At 50.2% G+C, this 12657-nt stretch overlaps 1 protein-coding gene across 1 annotated transcript in view; it reads left to right on the top strand.

Annotated features, from left to right (window-relative positions):
• Positions 1-12068, top strand: part of PCDH1 (protocadherin 1) — a 59026-nt gene extending 46958 nt beyond the window's left edge. Inside the window, exon 5 of the mRNA XM_067304918.1 lies at positions 11498-12068. Within this exon, the coding sequence (XP_067161019.1) occupies positions 11498-11883 (386 nt within the window). The 3' untranslated portion in view covers positions 11884-12068. The remainder of the gene's footprint in view (positions 1-11497) is intronic.
• Positions 12069-12657: the final 589 nt, after the last annotated feature.

Below are 12657 nucleotides of genomic sequence, written 5' to 3'. Positions count from 1 at the left end.
CTGAGGCCCAATTTCTGCTTGAAGATGGGACTAAGCTGTAGTGCCTCCCAGGCTGCCTGGGCTGGAGGGTGCTTCCTTCTCTCACTCCCAGATTGAGGTTGTGGAGGTCTGGTCAGAGGTGTCTGAGAGGGGCCTACATCCTCCCGCTCACAGCACCACGGCATTGCACTGTCAGACTGGCACTGGGGCTAGGGCTCTGTCCCTCCCTGCTGTTCTGAGCCCTGGAGTGCAAGCACAAAGGGATTCTTTCTTTATCTCCTCCTCCCTTTTACTGTTCTTCCTGGGGCATGTTCTCCTTTCTCCCCCTTCCCTGGCAAACTGGCAGAGGCTGGCTCAAGCTCCAGTGCCCTCCCTGATTTGCTGATGCCAGGAAGCACAACTGCAGCTTTAATTAAATGATAAGGGCAGAGCAGAGCCCCGGAAGTGGGGAGATAAGTGCAACGGTGTCTGCCACCACACTTGCCCAGGCTCTTTCTAATTAGCTTTGAGAAGCTCTAGCGAGGAAGATTAACTCTTGGAGGAAGGCTGGCGGAGCAGTGAGCTGCAGCAGATGGAGGGTGCGGAGTCCAGCCTGAGGGATAGGGCACTGGAATTTGCCTGGGGGCATGTGTGGGATGTGGACTTGAGGAGACCCCTCCATTTACTCCCCCTGAGCCCTGTGACAAGTGGCAGGATACCTGACCAGAGGGGCTGGGTCAGCAAGGATTAGATCTCTGCCTTTCACATGCTCACGCACAAGGTAAAGCTCAAGGATTAGCTGCTCAGGTTCCTTCTGTAAGAAGCATTTGCTGCTTTAACACATCCTGTGCCTGGCAGCTATAGGGTGGGAATATGCAAGATGCAATTGTGTAGTTATTTGGGTAGCAGGCATGCATGAGCTGACACCCCATGGGGATAGCAGTTGGTGTTCCTCTGCATATTTACACAACCATCATTAGCCATTGCAGGAGAGGACTGAGCACTCAAAAGCCAGAAATCCCCTCTGTTCAGATCTGCCTTCTCCACACAGCACAGGAGGGAAGAACTGCAACTGCTTTACTGCCTGGAGTGTCATGGGTCATTCATCTGGAAACTTGTTCAAGACCTCTGTTCACCCCAGAAAGTATTACTGGAGTTTTTAGCCATCTGGCCAGCTGCTGGATTGGATATCGCAGGAGCAAGCAATGACACAGGGAAGATGGCTTAGTTATTGTATGGTAGGGTTTGGTTATTGCATGATTCCGTCCTGTCTGGTGGTTGTTTGTTCACAGAATCACAGAATAGTTGAGGTTGGAAAGGATCTCTGGAGATCATCTGGTACAACCCCCTTGCTCAAGCAGGGTCAGCTACGGCAGGTTGTTGAATGTCTGTTGTTGTTTGTAGGTGTCACAGAAAGTTCTTGGCTGGCCAGAGAACAGGTCTGTTTGGCTATTACAGGAACCTGGATTAATTCTAGAGGTAGACTTGATACTGTATTTTATATAACGTGGCTGAAGAGGATGGCCCAGTAATGTCAGTTACCTGATTCTGTTTTCAGTTGCTTGAAGTTTTGGCAGACTTTAACTGTAGGGAAACAATTTTCCATGCTGGACATCTGTCACTTACCAAATATTTTGAAAAGTTTCGGCAAAACCTGTCCAGATATTTCACTTTCTTCACTTCCAAAAGGAGGTGAAGTAAACTGCTGTTTTGCTCAATAGTAAAGGGAATCCCCACAGCCCTCATCCTTACACTTCAGACATGTCATTTCCTGGAGTCTCTTGCCCCATTCATTGTATGTTCTTCAGCTTCTGCAGCACAGGTGGTAGGAGTCTCACTGGCAACAGTGTCTTCCATCAGAAGAGCCTAATACATCCCCAGATGATTCTGTCCTCTCCCCTGAAGGCACAAAGGACCCTAGGGAAAAACATTGTCTGTGAGAATGTAATTCTGGTCTGCATCATAAAGCAGACTTTCGTGAAGTGAATTAAGACTGCATGGATGATCCTAATTTTGGCATTTCCTAACCTTTGAACCTTGTAATCCTATCAAGGTAGTTTTTTAAAGTAAATTATTCTGTGATTTAATGTAATAGCTCTGTTTTTTATAGTCCAGTGAAAGCTGGAGCCCCACTTTGTCTGGGTAGGAGATCATCTAGGCAACACAGAGCACAAAATTTGTTACAGAGGATGGAATTTGTTTGCCTGGGTACTGTGAGGATTGCAGTGAAGTTGGGTGGCTCATGGTGCTTTTGGGAGTCCTGTGGGTGAAACAGTCTTTGACTGAACTGTTTGAGCTGCCTGTCTGGGCCCTGCAGTAAGCACAGTCAGGCTCTGGGGCTCTTGTCACTGGCGCATGGTACGAACCACCTCCTGTTGCTGTGGTAATGTTGCTGTGGGATGTCTACCCTTCTCAGCGAATGAGCGATTGTAGCACAGCCACCTGCAGTTTGCATGCTTAACAACAGCAGAGAAAAGGTGGTCCCTCAAGCTTTAGCTACCATGAGTAAGAGAAGAACATGTCCTCTGGGAACTCCAGGCTCAGGTCCTCGGTGCCAAGGTGTGCTGAAGCCCGTGACAAAGGAGTTTAGTGTTACTCTACCTGTGCTGGCAAAATTGAGGCTGGTGGGTGCATCTGTCTGCATTAATTACATTCGAATTCTGCTGTGATACCCTTGGCAGAATCTGAGAAGTCATTTGCTTTCAGTACTGCAGTTAGTATACGCTGTTGCAGTATACTCCAGAGGCTATTGTTTGATCCTTGTGTGCATCCGGAGGCTGACAGGCCATTAACTTTGGAGAAAACTGTTTGTACTGGTGTTTAGATACTATTGTTTAGTGCTAGGAGAGAGATGTTAAGTGATATAGGGGTCTGTAGGAGCTGGACATGTGTGTTATATCTGTTGACTTTGGTGCCTAGGAGAAATCCATCTGTGTGCTGACATCAGTGCTGGCTCTGAGGATCTTTCTCAGTATTTGTTGTATTAGCTGGTGTTGCACTTTACTGCCCTGAAGGTTGTAGGTATGGTGTTGAACTGCAGTAACCACCTTTATGGGCATTGTAGGGTCGATCTCAGATACCAGAAGCCATCTGTCTGTGTGCTGTAGTGATGGTGTTAAGTTTGGAAAGCCATCTGTCTGGGTGTTGTAGTGCTAGAATTGGTCCCCGAAGCTGTCTGCCTGGGTGTTGTAGTGCTAGGAATGGTCCTGCAAACTGTCTGCCTGGGTGTTTTAGGGACAGTGATAGCTCAGTCTAGGAAAAATAGGGACTGACGTGGATTGTGGGGAGCTCTCTGGCTGTGTTTTCAGCTTTCAGTATTTCTGTGCTCATGGATCTCTGAAGCGTCACTGTGGAAATGGGCATCAGTCCAGCAACCTTTCCCAAGGGCTGCAAAGTGAAATGGTGTTATGCTTCTGCTGTTCTGGAGTAAAGTGCTCTGGTCATGTCTGTGTAAAATGTGTGGAAATCAGGGACCTGAAAGGAGATGGACTGGGGAGCTGAAGAAGCAAGCTTACTGCTCTTGTCCCTGTAGGGTCAGGAGGGTATGCCATCCCTGCTAAGAGTAAAACACTGGCCATGCCAGTGTTATGGGAGGTGTGGATCAGGTGAGAAGAAGCAAGATAACCCTTGAAGGAGGATCTGGAGTCTGGACTTACAAGAGAGGTCACAGCTCCATAGCTACCTACAGCACAGCTCCCCTTCACAAAAGTCCTTTAAAAGGGAAGACATGCTTGGAAAGAACCACTGAATTACTGTGCATCAAAGGAAGCCCACACTGAACCTGTCTGCATGGGGCTGAGGCAGGGCTGACTTGCTGCCCTGAGAGGACAGATTGTTGAGCATCTCTTGCTACCAGTGTGTGGGGATTCTTCCAGGCCACTCAACCAGTCATGGGAATGAGAAGCTGCTGTGGAGGAAAGGCACAGAGAAGTGTGATGCTGGGGAACAGTGCAGGAAGTCAAGGGATGGGATAGGGCTAGGGACTCATCCCAGCAGTGCTGTGATGTGAAGAAATAAAGAACAATGGGACTGCTGGTATAAGAAAACAGGATCTTGAGGCACACTATCCAAATAGCTGCACTGGGAGGGAGCAATGAAGAGGGAATAGACCGCAGAATAGTGGTGCCTGGAGGAAACAGCACCACAGGGGAGTGGTATCTGGAGGGAACAGAGCCGTAAAACATGGTACCTGGAGGAAATGGCACCATTAGAGCAGCAGTGCCTGGGGGGAAAAGAGCTGTAGGGAGGCAATACCTGGAGGGAACAGCACCACAGAACACGGTACCTGGAGAAAGTGGCACTGTAGGGGAGCAGTACCTGTAGGCAACAGCACTGCGGGGGAATGGTACCTGGAGAGAACAATGCTGCAGGAGAATGGTACCTTTGGTAACAGCGCTGTGGGAGAGAGTACCTGTAGGAAACAGCACTGTAGGGGAATGGTACGTGTGGGTGATAGCGCTGTAGGGGTGTGGTACCTGTAGAGAACAGTGGCATAGGAGAAAGGTACCTGCCAGCAATAGTGCAGCAGGGGAATGGTACCTGTAGGGAACAGCGCTGTGGGGGAATAGTACCCATAGGTAATAGCACTCCAGGGACTGGTACCTGGAGGGAGCAATGGCACAGAAGAATGGTGCCGGTAAGCTATGGTGGAGTAGGGGAATGGTGCCTACTGTAGGAGTTGTACTGCAGGAAAGTAGTCATTGGAAAGAGCAACACCAGGGAGGAGCAAGTCTCATTACATGGATGTTGTAGGGGCAGGCAAGGAGGACAGTGCTGTGGCGATATGATATCATGGAGGATGACTGACATAAGGGATGTCCCAGGAGTGGCGCCTTATGTCTGCAGAGCGCTGAGTGCTCAGTGTAGGAGGAGCCGTGTTTCCAGTGTCCGAACCAAGGAACAGAGGGGATAAAGCTGCCTGTACTAGAAACACTACATCCTGCCCTGGCCTAAAGACAGACATTTTGAAAAAAATACCTTATACCCCAACCCTCAGTTTGCAGAGTGGGGTATGCTCTACTCTTCTATCTTCTGACCAAGGCTAGATGACTTTCTGGAAGAGGTAAAATGCTTTCAGGCTCTGAACAGGGGAAGGTGGTTGAAATTAGTGGCCTGTGTTCTCTTGTGCTACCAGGTAGGGAAGATAAGTCTTTCTGACCTAACGCTTCAGGAATAGCATCCTGCTTTGCCCCTCTGCTGCTCTCCCTACACTATCATACTCTGCGTTTTTCCCTATCACTGAACTGCCCCCTCCTAGCATGCTGTACAACCTTCTTGCTCTGTTCTGGGTTTCTCTTGAAATGCTCTGCCATTCCCTACTGTGTCACATCCCACCACCTTCCCTCGTTCCTTCTCTCCCAGACTTGTTCCACCACATCCACTCACCTGTAAGAGCTGGCCCAGTGAGCTGCATCATCCCTGCTCATCCAGCGCTGTGCATCCCACATCCAGTGCTAATGTGTGAAACAAATGAAAGACCAGGGAAACCAAACTAGACTATGCACACTGGACATCATGGCAAAAAAGTGGTTCAAGCTGGCTCTCAGCTGTGCCTGAAGTTACCTGGCTTGCAGTGCATGAGTGAACCTCTGCACATCCAAAGCAGGAGATGGATGTGCCTGCTGAATGAGACTGCCTCCTTTTGTCTCACATCTAAAGGTACTTAAGTGCCTTGTTGAAATCTCCTACTAAGAACAATAATACTATTAGAGCAGCCCTTGCAAGTGACTGCAGCAGGATGTGTTCTTACCCTGTATGGGGATATAGAGATTGAAATAATTAGCAGCAGCACCAATATGTTCCTCTTCCCAAAGGAGACAGTCCTGCACAATCTCTTTCACAAAGGGAAGAGGTGCCCTGGTTGTCAGGAGAACAGCCACTCCAGCGTTGATGATAGAGCCGTAGCTCAAGAAAGCTTCCCCTCCTCCAGCCAAAACAGGGACCCAGAATGCATCTCTGAATGTATCTCTGTGTAAAACCCCAACTGTGCCCCCTTTTCATTTGAAAAGTTCAAAGGGTTGTGACTTTTACTACTCCAGACTCATTCCTATGTAATGTGCTGAGGCTGAGCAGCCCCGAGGCAGCTAACAAGAGGATGCCAAAGAAGTGCAAAGAAATAGAAAGAGGGGATCCAGAGGAGTGTGAGCCATGGGGACTGTGAATGCCCGAAGAACTATGCATCCCTCCTGGCTGTGAACTAGAGCATTCTGGCATGGGAATATTGATGACAGAATGATCTGGCCCTCCAAAGGAGCACAGAGAGTGGGCAAAGCTCTGGAAAACAGTGTCTGCAGTGGCATCGTATTTACTTGGCATGACCAGAACACCATGGAGGAAAGAGGTGCTAGAGAGGTAGGTCACTGCTATCCTCTTCATCACTTGGGGACTTTGTCAATCTTGCCACAGCTCTCTGGAGAAAGACAGGCTTAAGGACTGATGCACTGGCCACATCCCTCTCTCAAGAGTGAGGGATGGGACAGTCATGCAGTGAGACAGCCTCGAAAGCTGGATGCTTCATCATGCCCAGGGAGCAGGGCTCTATGTGTGCCCATTGCTCAGGGATGTCAGGAGTCCAGACTCTTTCAGGAATGGTTATAGGCTGACATGTCTCATTGCTTTGCTCCTCTGATCTGTGTCCAACATCTGTTTCTGATTCCCAAGAAAATGTTCCTCAGACTCCAGGCATCATTTCTGCTCCACCGTAGATTTCAAAGTAACAAAAAGAGATCCCTGGGGTCGAGGAAGGATATGAAATCCTGAGTACACTTTATAAGGCAAAATAGGTACCTAATTTCCTAGACATGGCTTGGGCTTTGTCTCCTCATGATATTGCAGTTGCCCTTGCCTGTTCCAGACTTCACAGGGGCACCTGTGATCCAGAATCAGCACTTGGTGGGCCAGATTTCCATAAGTGTTTACCCCCAAAGAACGATTTAGGGCTGTCTGTGGTGACACATCCAACTCTCTGGCCTACTGGCATGTGCTGAGAATTAGGCCGAAGGGTTGTGTTTTTTCTAAATCACAGCTATTCAGAAGTTATGCCCTGTCCCATTCCTGGGCTTTTAAAGCTGAGCTGATTGTCCTCACAGCACATAATACGCTCCTTTAGCAGGAGAGGTTCAATGCCAGCATCTCACTGCAAGGGAAGGGACAACACTGGAAAAAGACTTTTGTGCCAGAGACAGACAAAGGAAAAACTAGAATAAAAGACCCTGAACATTGAGTTCTTGCTTGATCCTGTGATTTCTAAACTGCTACTGAGGCAAGAAAATCACTATAACTTTGTTCACTGGAGAGGTAGCTTTTATTTTAGCCCTGCCAGTAACCTCCACGCACTCAGCAAACCACCTTCCATCAGAGCAAGAAACAGTGGAATTCAGCCACTCCCCAGCCTGGGAGTGTGCAATGCCAAGGCCTTTCTGGAAGTGAAAATGCTGATTAATCCTCCCATTTGTCCTGAAGGAAAGGAGATGAGAGGAGAAAGAGATACTACTTCTCCAACAAAAGAAGTGGAAGAAAACAACAGAACCTCAAACTGAGCAAGCCAGTATCACCAGAGCATCCTGTTGTCATGAGAGAAGGAACTGGGGGATCATCTAAGACATGGATTCCAGACTTTGCTTTGACTTGCGCAGAGTAGAGGTGAAAACTGAGCTGTTCTGCATCTCGTTTTGTGTCTTGCTTTCTACCTGAGGCCAAGAGAAAGACATGAGGAAACTTTGCATGTGTTCAGGAAATAGAATAGCTGTTCTGTGAGCAGCCCTGAGAATGATCCCAAAGACCTGCACTGTCAAGCTATGGTCTCACACTGGCACATGCGGGCACCTTGGCACCTGCAATGCTTGAGCTCCTGCTTCAGCACCTTAGATGTCAGCATGGCTGTCCCAGGAGCATAAGTTAATTTGTCTGTGCCCATCTGTGGTGCTGGGTGCTCACGTAGGCAGATCAGCACACATTCATGTGGAGCTGTGTGTGTGTGTGTGTGTGTGTGTGTGTGTGTGTGTAGGCACATTGTTGTGTGATGCACAGAGCCCATGTCTCTGCATGCAGGGACCTGGGGCTCCACAAGCCAGGCAGCCTCAAGCTCTGCTTCAAGTTCCAGTATATCAGAGACTTCATCATAATTAAAGAGTAGAAGTCAGGCAAGAGAAGGAAAAATGTAGGGAAGACATAGGTGTCAGGAGCTGATGTGACAGTGTCGGGAACTGGTGAGGACCAGAGAACTAGGAAGATTGCTGGATGGGGATCTCAGATACTACATGAGTCGTGTGAGAGCTGGTGGGTTGCAGAGAGGCAAGATAATGCAAGAGAAACTATTGTTTGATTGGCAGTGGTGGCCAAGTAGCCTCAAGAAGGCTGGAGCAGGGCCAAGAGAGACCTGGGGACTCCTGAAGGCAGGGGGTACCAGAGGAACATTGTGGGTCTCAGTGCAATGTAAAGGGAGGGTTGGCAGAGGCTGAAGGGGCCAGGATTCTAGGGCGGGTGTGGAGGCTGGGGGTTGTGCAATGATGTGACCCTGTCATCCTTTTTCTGCTCCTCATTAGAATCCCCTGAGCGGAGCAGGCTGTGAAGGGGTCTGCACTGAGGTATGTCCTTATGGCTTCCACCAGGATACCACAGCTTACGTGTGCGCCAGGGGACGGGACATGGGAGGAGGCTCCCAGCATGGGGAGCAGAGTGGGTGCCATAGCCTCTGCAGTAACCAGGGTGAAGATACTGGGGTGCCTCAGCCCCCGGAGGAGCTGAGAATTTGGAATACAGTCACCGGGTTATTTTACGACAAGATTTGTTCTAGCACACTGGTTCATTGCTAACTTTTCCCCTTTCTTCAGGCCCATCCTTTCAGCTCTCCCTTCTGATCCATGTCCACTGTGCCTAGCACTGTTTGAAGCTGTATCCTGCAGAGACCTTTCTTGCATCCTCATGGGGTTACCTGGTGTGAAAGCTATGCCACGGTTACCTGGAGAGTCCTGTGTCCTAAAACTGTGAGCTGGGGCAGGAGGGACCTGCTGACAAGGGCAGGGCCCCCAGCACAGTGTGAATGTCTCCAGTTTGCTTCTCCCCAGGAATGAGGGACTGACACCTCATCTGTTTGTTTTAGAAGGATGGGACTATGCGTGCTAGTGTGTATCTGGTGGGAAGGGACAAGTGTGGGGACATGCCCTGAGCTGACTGACCCCTTTGCAGCACCTCAAGACAAAGTGGCTGGCCTCAGTAGGGTAATTCAAACAGTTTGTGAGTGATCCAGCAGTTAAGCATGGTTGTGAGACATCCCGACTCTGCTGCTGTGAAAGGCTTAAGTTTACTGTAGGTCCTGTGATAGCCCCATAGGTCTACACCTATCAGATCCTTGGAGCCCCTGAGTATGTCCCTCTGTTAGTTTGCAGGTCTCTTTGGAGAGTCAGCAGTGTAGTGGAGTGAGCTCCTGCATGGAGAGGTGTAGGGATTATCCTGATACTGAACTGAGTGCTCCTACATGCTGAGAGGAGAACTTCTGAAAGCCTGTTGGGAGAAAACAGGATGAATCTAAACGCGCAGCTGGCTGAGGGCTACCTCAATCCACTGGATGCATTCCTTGGGAGGAAGCACCACAGAGCAGAAACCAGGACAGCCTGACTGGCCCAGAAAGAAGAGGACTCCCTTATTGGGAGGAATTCCGGGGCCTGACTCAGTGTAGTTTCTGTGCTTTGCTTCTGGTTTCAGCAATAAGTGTACATGTAGTCCCTGGCCCTGCAGTGGCTTTGAACCAGAAGGGAGGTTTGCAATTGAGAGTCTCAGGGTGGACCGAAGTCATGAGAAACCCTCCCTTCATCCCAGCATCATCAGCAGGCTTGATCTGCCATCATGTACTGATGGCAGTGGGCAGTGATGTGTCCCAGGTGGTGACAGTGGGCTGTGTTGTGGCCCAAGCAGTGGCTAGATGAAAGCAGTAGGTATGTGTCATATGGCTAAGAAAGTTCCTGCACTGGTCATAAGAGAGCAGGTGGCACACATGGCAGCCCACCTGCTGCCTGGGCAAGGGGTTCTCTTGGGTCTGCGATGCCTGTTGGAAGGACACTCACTTGTGCTTGGCAATACTTAGTTTTGACCTCTGGAGAGCTGTGACAGATACTTTCTGTGTAAAGAACATGTGGCTGAGGCTCAGAAAGGCCTCATAATATCCATGTAGAGAGAGGCCAGTACTGGTAGATACCAGGCCATGACTAGAATGGGGAGTAAGTGGTGGTCAGAGTTTCCTGGCTATGTCAGAAGCAGGGAGTTATTGATGCGCAAGGATATCTTGCTCTCTCGGGGGTTGGTGTTTGGTGCATAGAGAAACTTGGGCACTTCTGGGACAGGGATTCATTGCTTTCAGATATGTCCAACTGCACTGAGGGTAGAAATGATTTTGCCACTGTGTTCAGGCACATCAGACTCTGCATTGGAGACTAGCTGATGTCTAAGGACTTCTGGCTGGGCTTGGGGAAGGATGGCTCCTGTTAATTCATGCTTGGGCCACAGGCTTGCACGTGGCCTGGGATGCCTGATGGTGAGCAGGGCAGGACTGTCCAAGGATGAGTGGGGAGGCATGAGCTAGGCTATAGCTGATATTGGAGAGGGCTGGCTGTTTTCTGGACTTATGCCTGGCTTTTTCTGGAACACAGAAATATAGGTGCTTGGGGAAATCTGGCAGTACGCAGGCACAGAGTATCTGACACTCAGGATATCTGGCTGTACCTCAGGGCAGTGAAGAGTCTGACTGTGTCTGGGGAAGAGAACGGCAGTTCCCTAAGGACTCCTGCCTTTGCACTGCAAAGCTTTCACTGGTGCCCAAATGCACCTGAAACAAGGTGATTCCCAGAGCCTAGGAAGGTCTGGTGGCACCCATGGTTGTGGAATGACCAGTCCTGTGGCAGCCTGTTTCCTGCTGTGCAAATCCAGGCCGTGAAGTTCCCACTGTGTAGACCTCATCACCGAAGGAGGTGGGGTCAGTGAGCTCTATACCATGCTGTGCCTGGTCAATTCTTCCACGCTCACCCACTTCAGGGAGGGTGCTTATCCAGAGAGAGCTGGAGCTGTGACCTTGGATAGGAAGCAGAGCTGTCAGGACTCTTGTGTTCCCTTCCCACCTCTTCTTCATTCCCTGGATGGTCATGGGTCTGGCTGGGTCCCAGGCACCCCTTCCTTCCACTGATGGAGGGTGCTGGTACAATAGAGACGTCCCAGCTCTGCTCGTCATCCTCTGTATGACAGTTCACTGTTTCCCAATGGGCAATAGATGTGAGCTCCCAGGAGAACAGAGATCCTGCTCTAGTCTGGGAGACTAGTCTGCCTGATCATCTCATGGGAAGGTCCCTGGGCATTGAAGAGGGCTCATTGTGCACCTTCCCAGGCATACAGTTGTGGCAGGAAGCCCTGTAGAAGCATGATCTCCAAGAATACCATGTGCCCCACCTTGTGGAGTCAGGACATCACAGTGCCCCCGGCTTGCTCCAGCTTCACATCCCAATGCTGTGGGGCCTGTGCATGTGTAACGATGCTCTCGCTTGCTTCTCTACAGATCTCCGGCCTCTGCCTGATGTAGCCATGACTGGGACCTGTACCCGGGAATGCACAGAGTTCGGCCACTCCGACACCTGCTGGATGCCTGGCCAGTCCTCCCCCAATCGCAGGCCCAAGAACGCCCTCAAACTCTCCACTTTTGTGCCTTACCAAGATAGAGGGAGTCAAGAGCAAGTCGGGAATGGCAGCCCCAGACTCTCAGAAGAGCGCAGCACCAAAATGGCCAACCTCCGCCTGCTCCCCACGTACAGTGCCTTCTCCAATAGTAGCCATGAGCCCTGCAAGGACTCTCCCATGGAGGAAATTCCTCTCACCCAGACCTCGGACTTCCAGCCAGCCACTACCCCCTCATCCCAAACCACCAAGAGGGAGATATACCTGTGAGGCTGGGCTTGAGGGGCAGGGAGCAGACGTGCTTCTGAGGCCAGTGTCCAGAGGAACATTTTAAACTTTAATGCTTTATTGCTCCTGCAGCTGGTTCTCCAGGTTGTGGGCGAGATGCCCCAGGGGCTCTGAGGACAGCAGGGCAGGGCAAGGCAGGGATGAAAGGAGCGCCTTTTTAACCCATTGTTTTCTGGGGTGGGGTGGGTGGGTGGGAAGGATTAACACATCCAAAACCTAAGGAATTTCCAAGCACTTGAGGGTGCATGTCTCTGAACTGCTGCGTCGGGGAGGGCTGAACAGGCTCCTAGTGCAGAGGGCATGGCTGGGGAGAAGGGCTTGCTTACCAAAGGTCCATGCAAAGCTGGTGGAGTTCCTGGGGCACAGGACAAGGTGCATCTCCACACACAGGGAGTGAGCTGCCTGTCTCTTTACTGTAGACTCCTGTAAATATGAATCTTAGGAATGACATTCAAGTCCTGCCTGATTGAAACTTTTATTGTCCTTGAAACAAAAGACATTTAAACAAAAACAAACCACAGGGAGCAAGTTCCAGCTTTGAATGGTTTGCTGCGTGGAAGAGCCCATGGGAGCACAGCTTCCGGCCCACACTCATGTTCTATATTGTAAATAGAGATGTGACCAGTCCCTGAAACAGCAGCTGGGGAGCTGGATATGAGGGGCAGTATCCTAGTGGGACTGTAGGGACTTTACTTTTTTTCAGCCTGGATCCCTTTCTGAACGTTGTCACTGTGCCCACAAGCTGCAGGGTCCCTA

Source organism: Apteryx mantelli, chromosome 14 (genome assembly GCF_036417845.1).
Source record: "Apteryx mantelli isolate bAptMan1 chromosome 14, bAptMan1.hap1, whole genome shotgun sequence".
Lineage (NCBI taxonomy): Eukaryota > Metazoa > Chordata > Aves > Apterygiformes > Apterygidae > Apteryx > Apteryx mantelli.
This window is presented reverse-complemented; position numbering and strand designations above follow the sequence as displayed.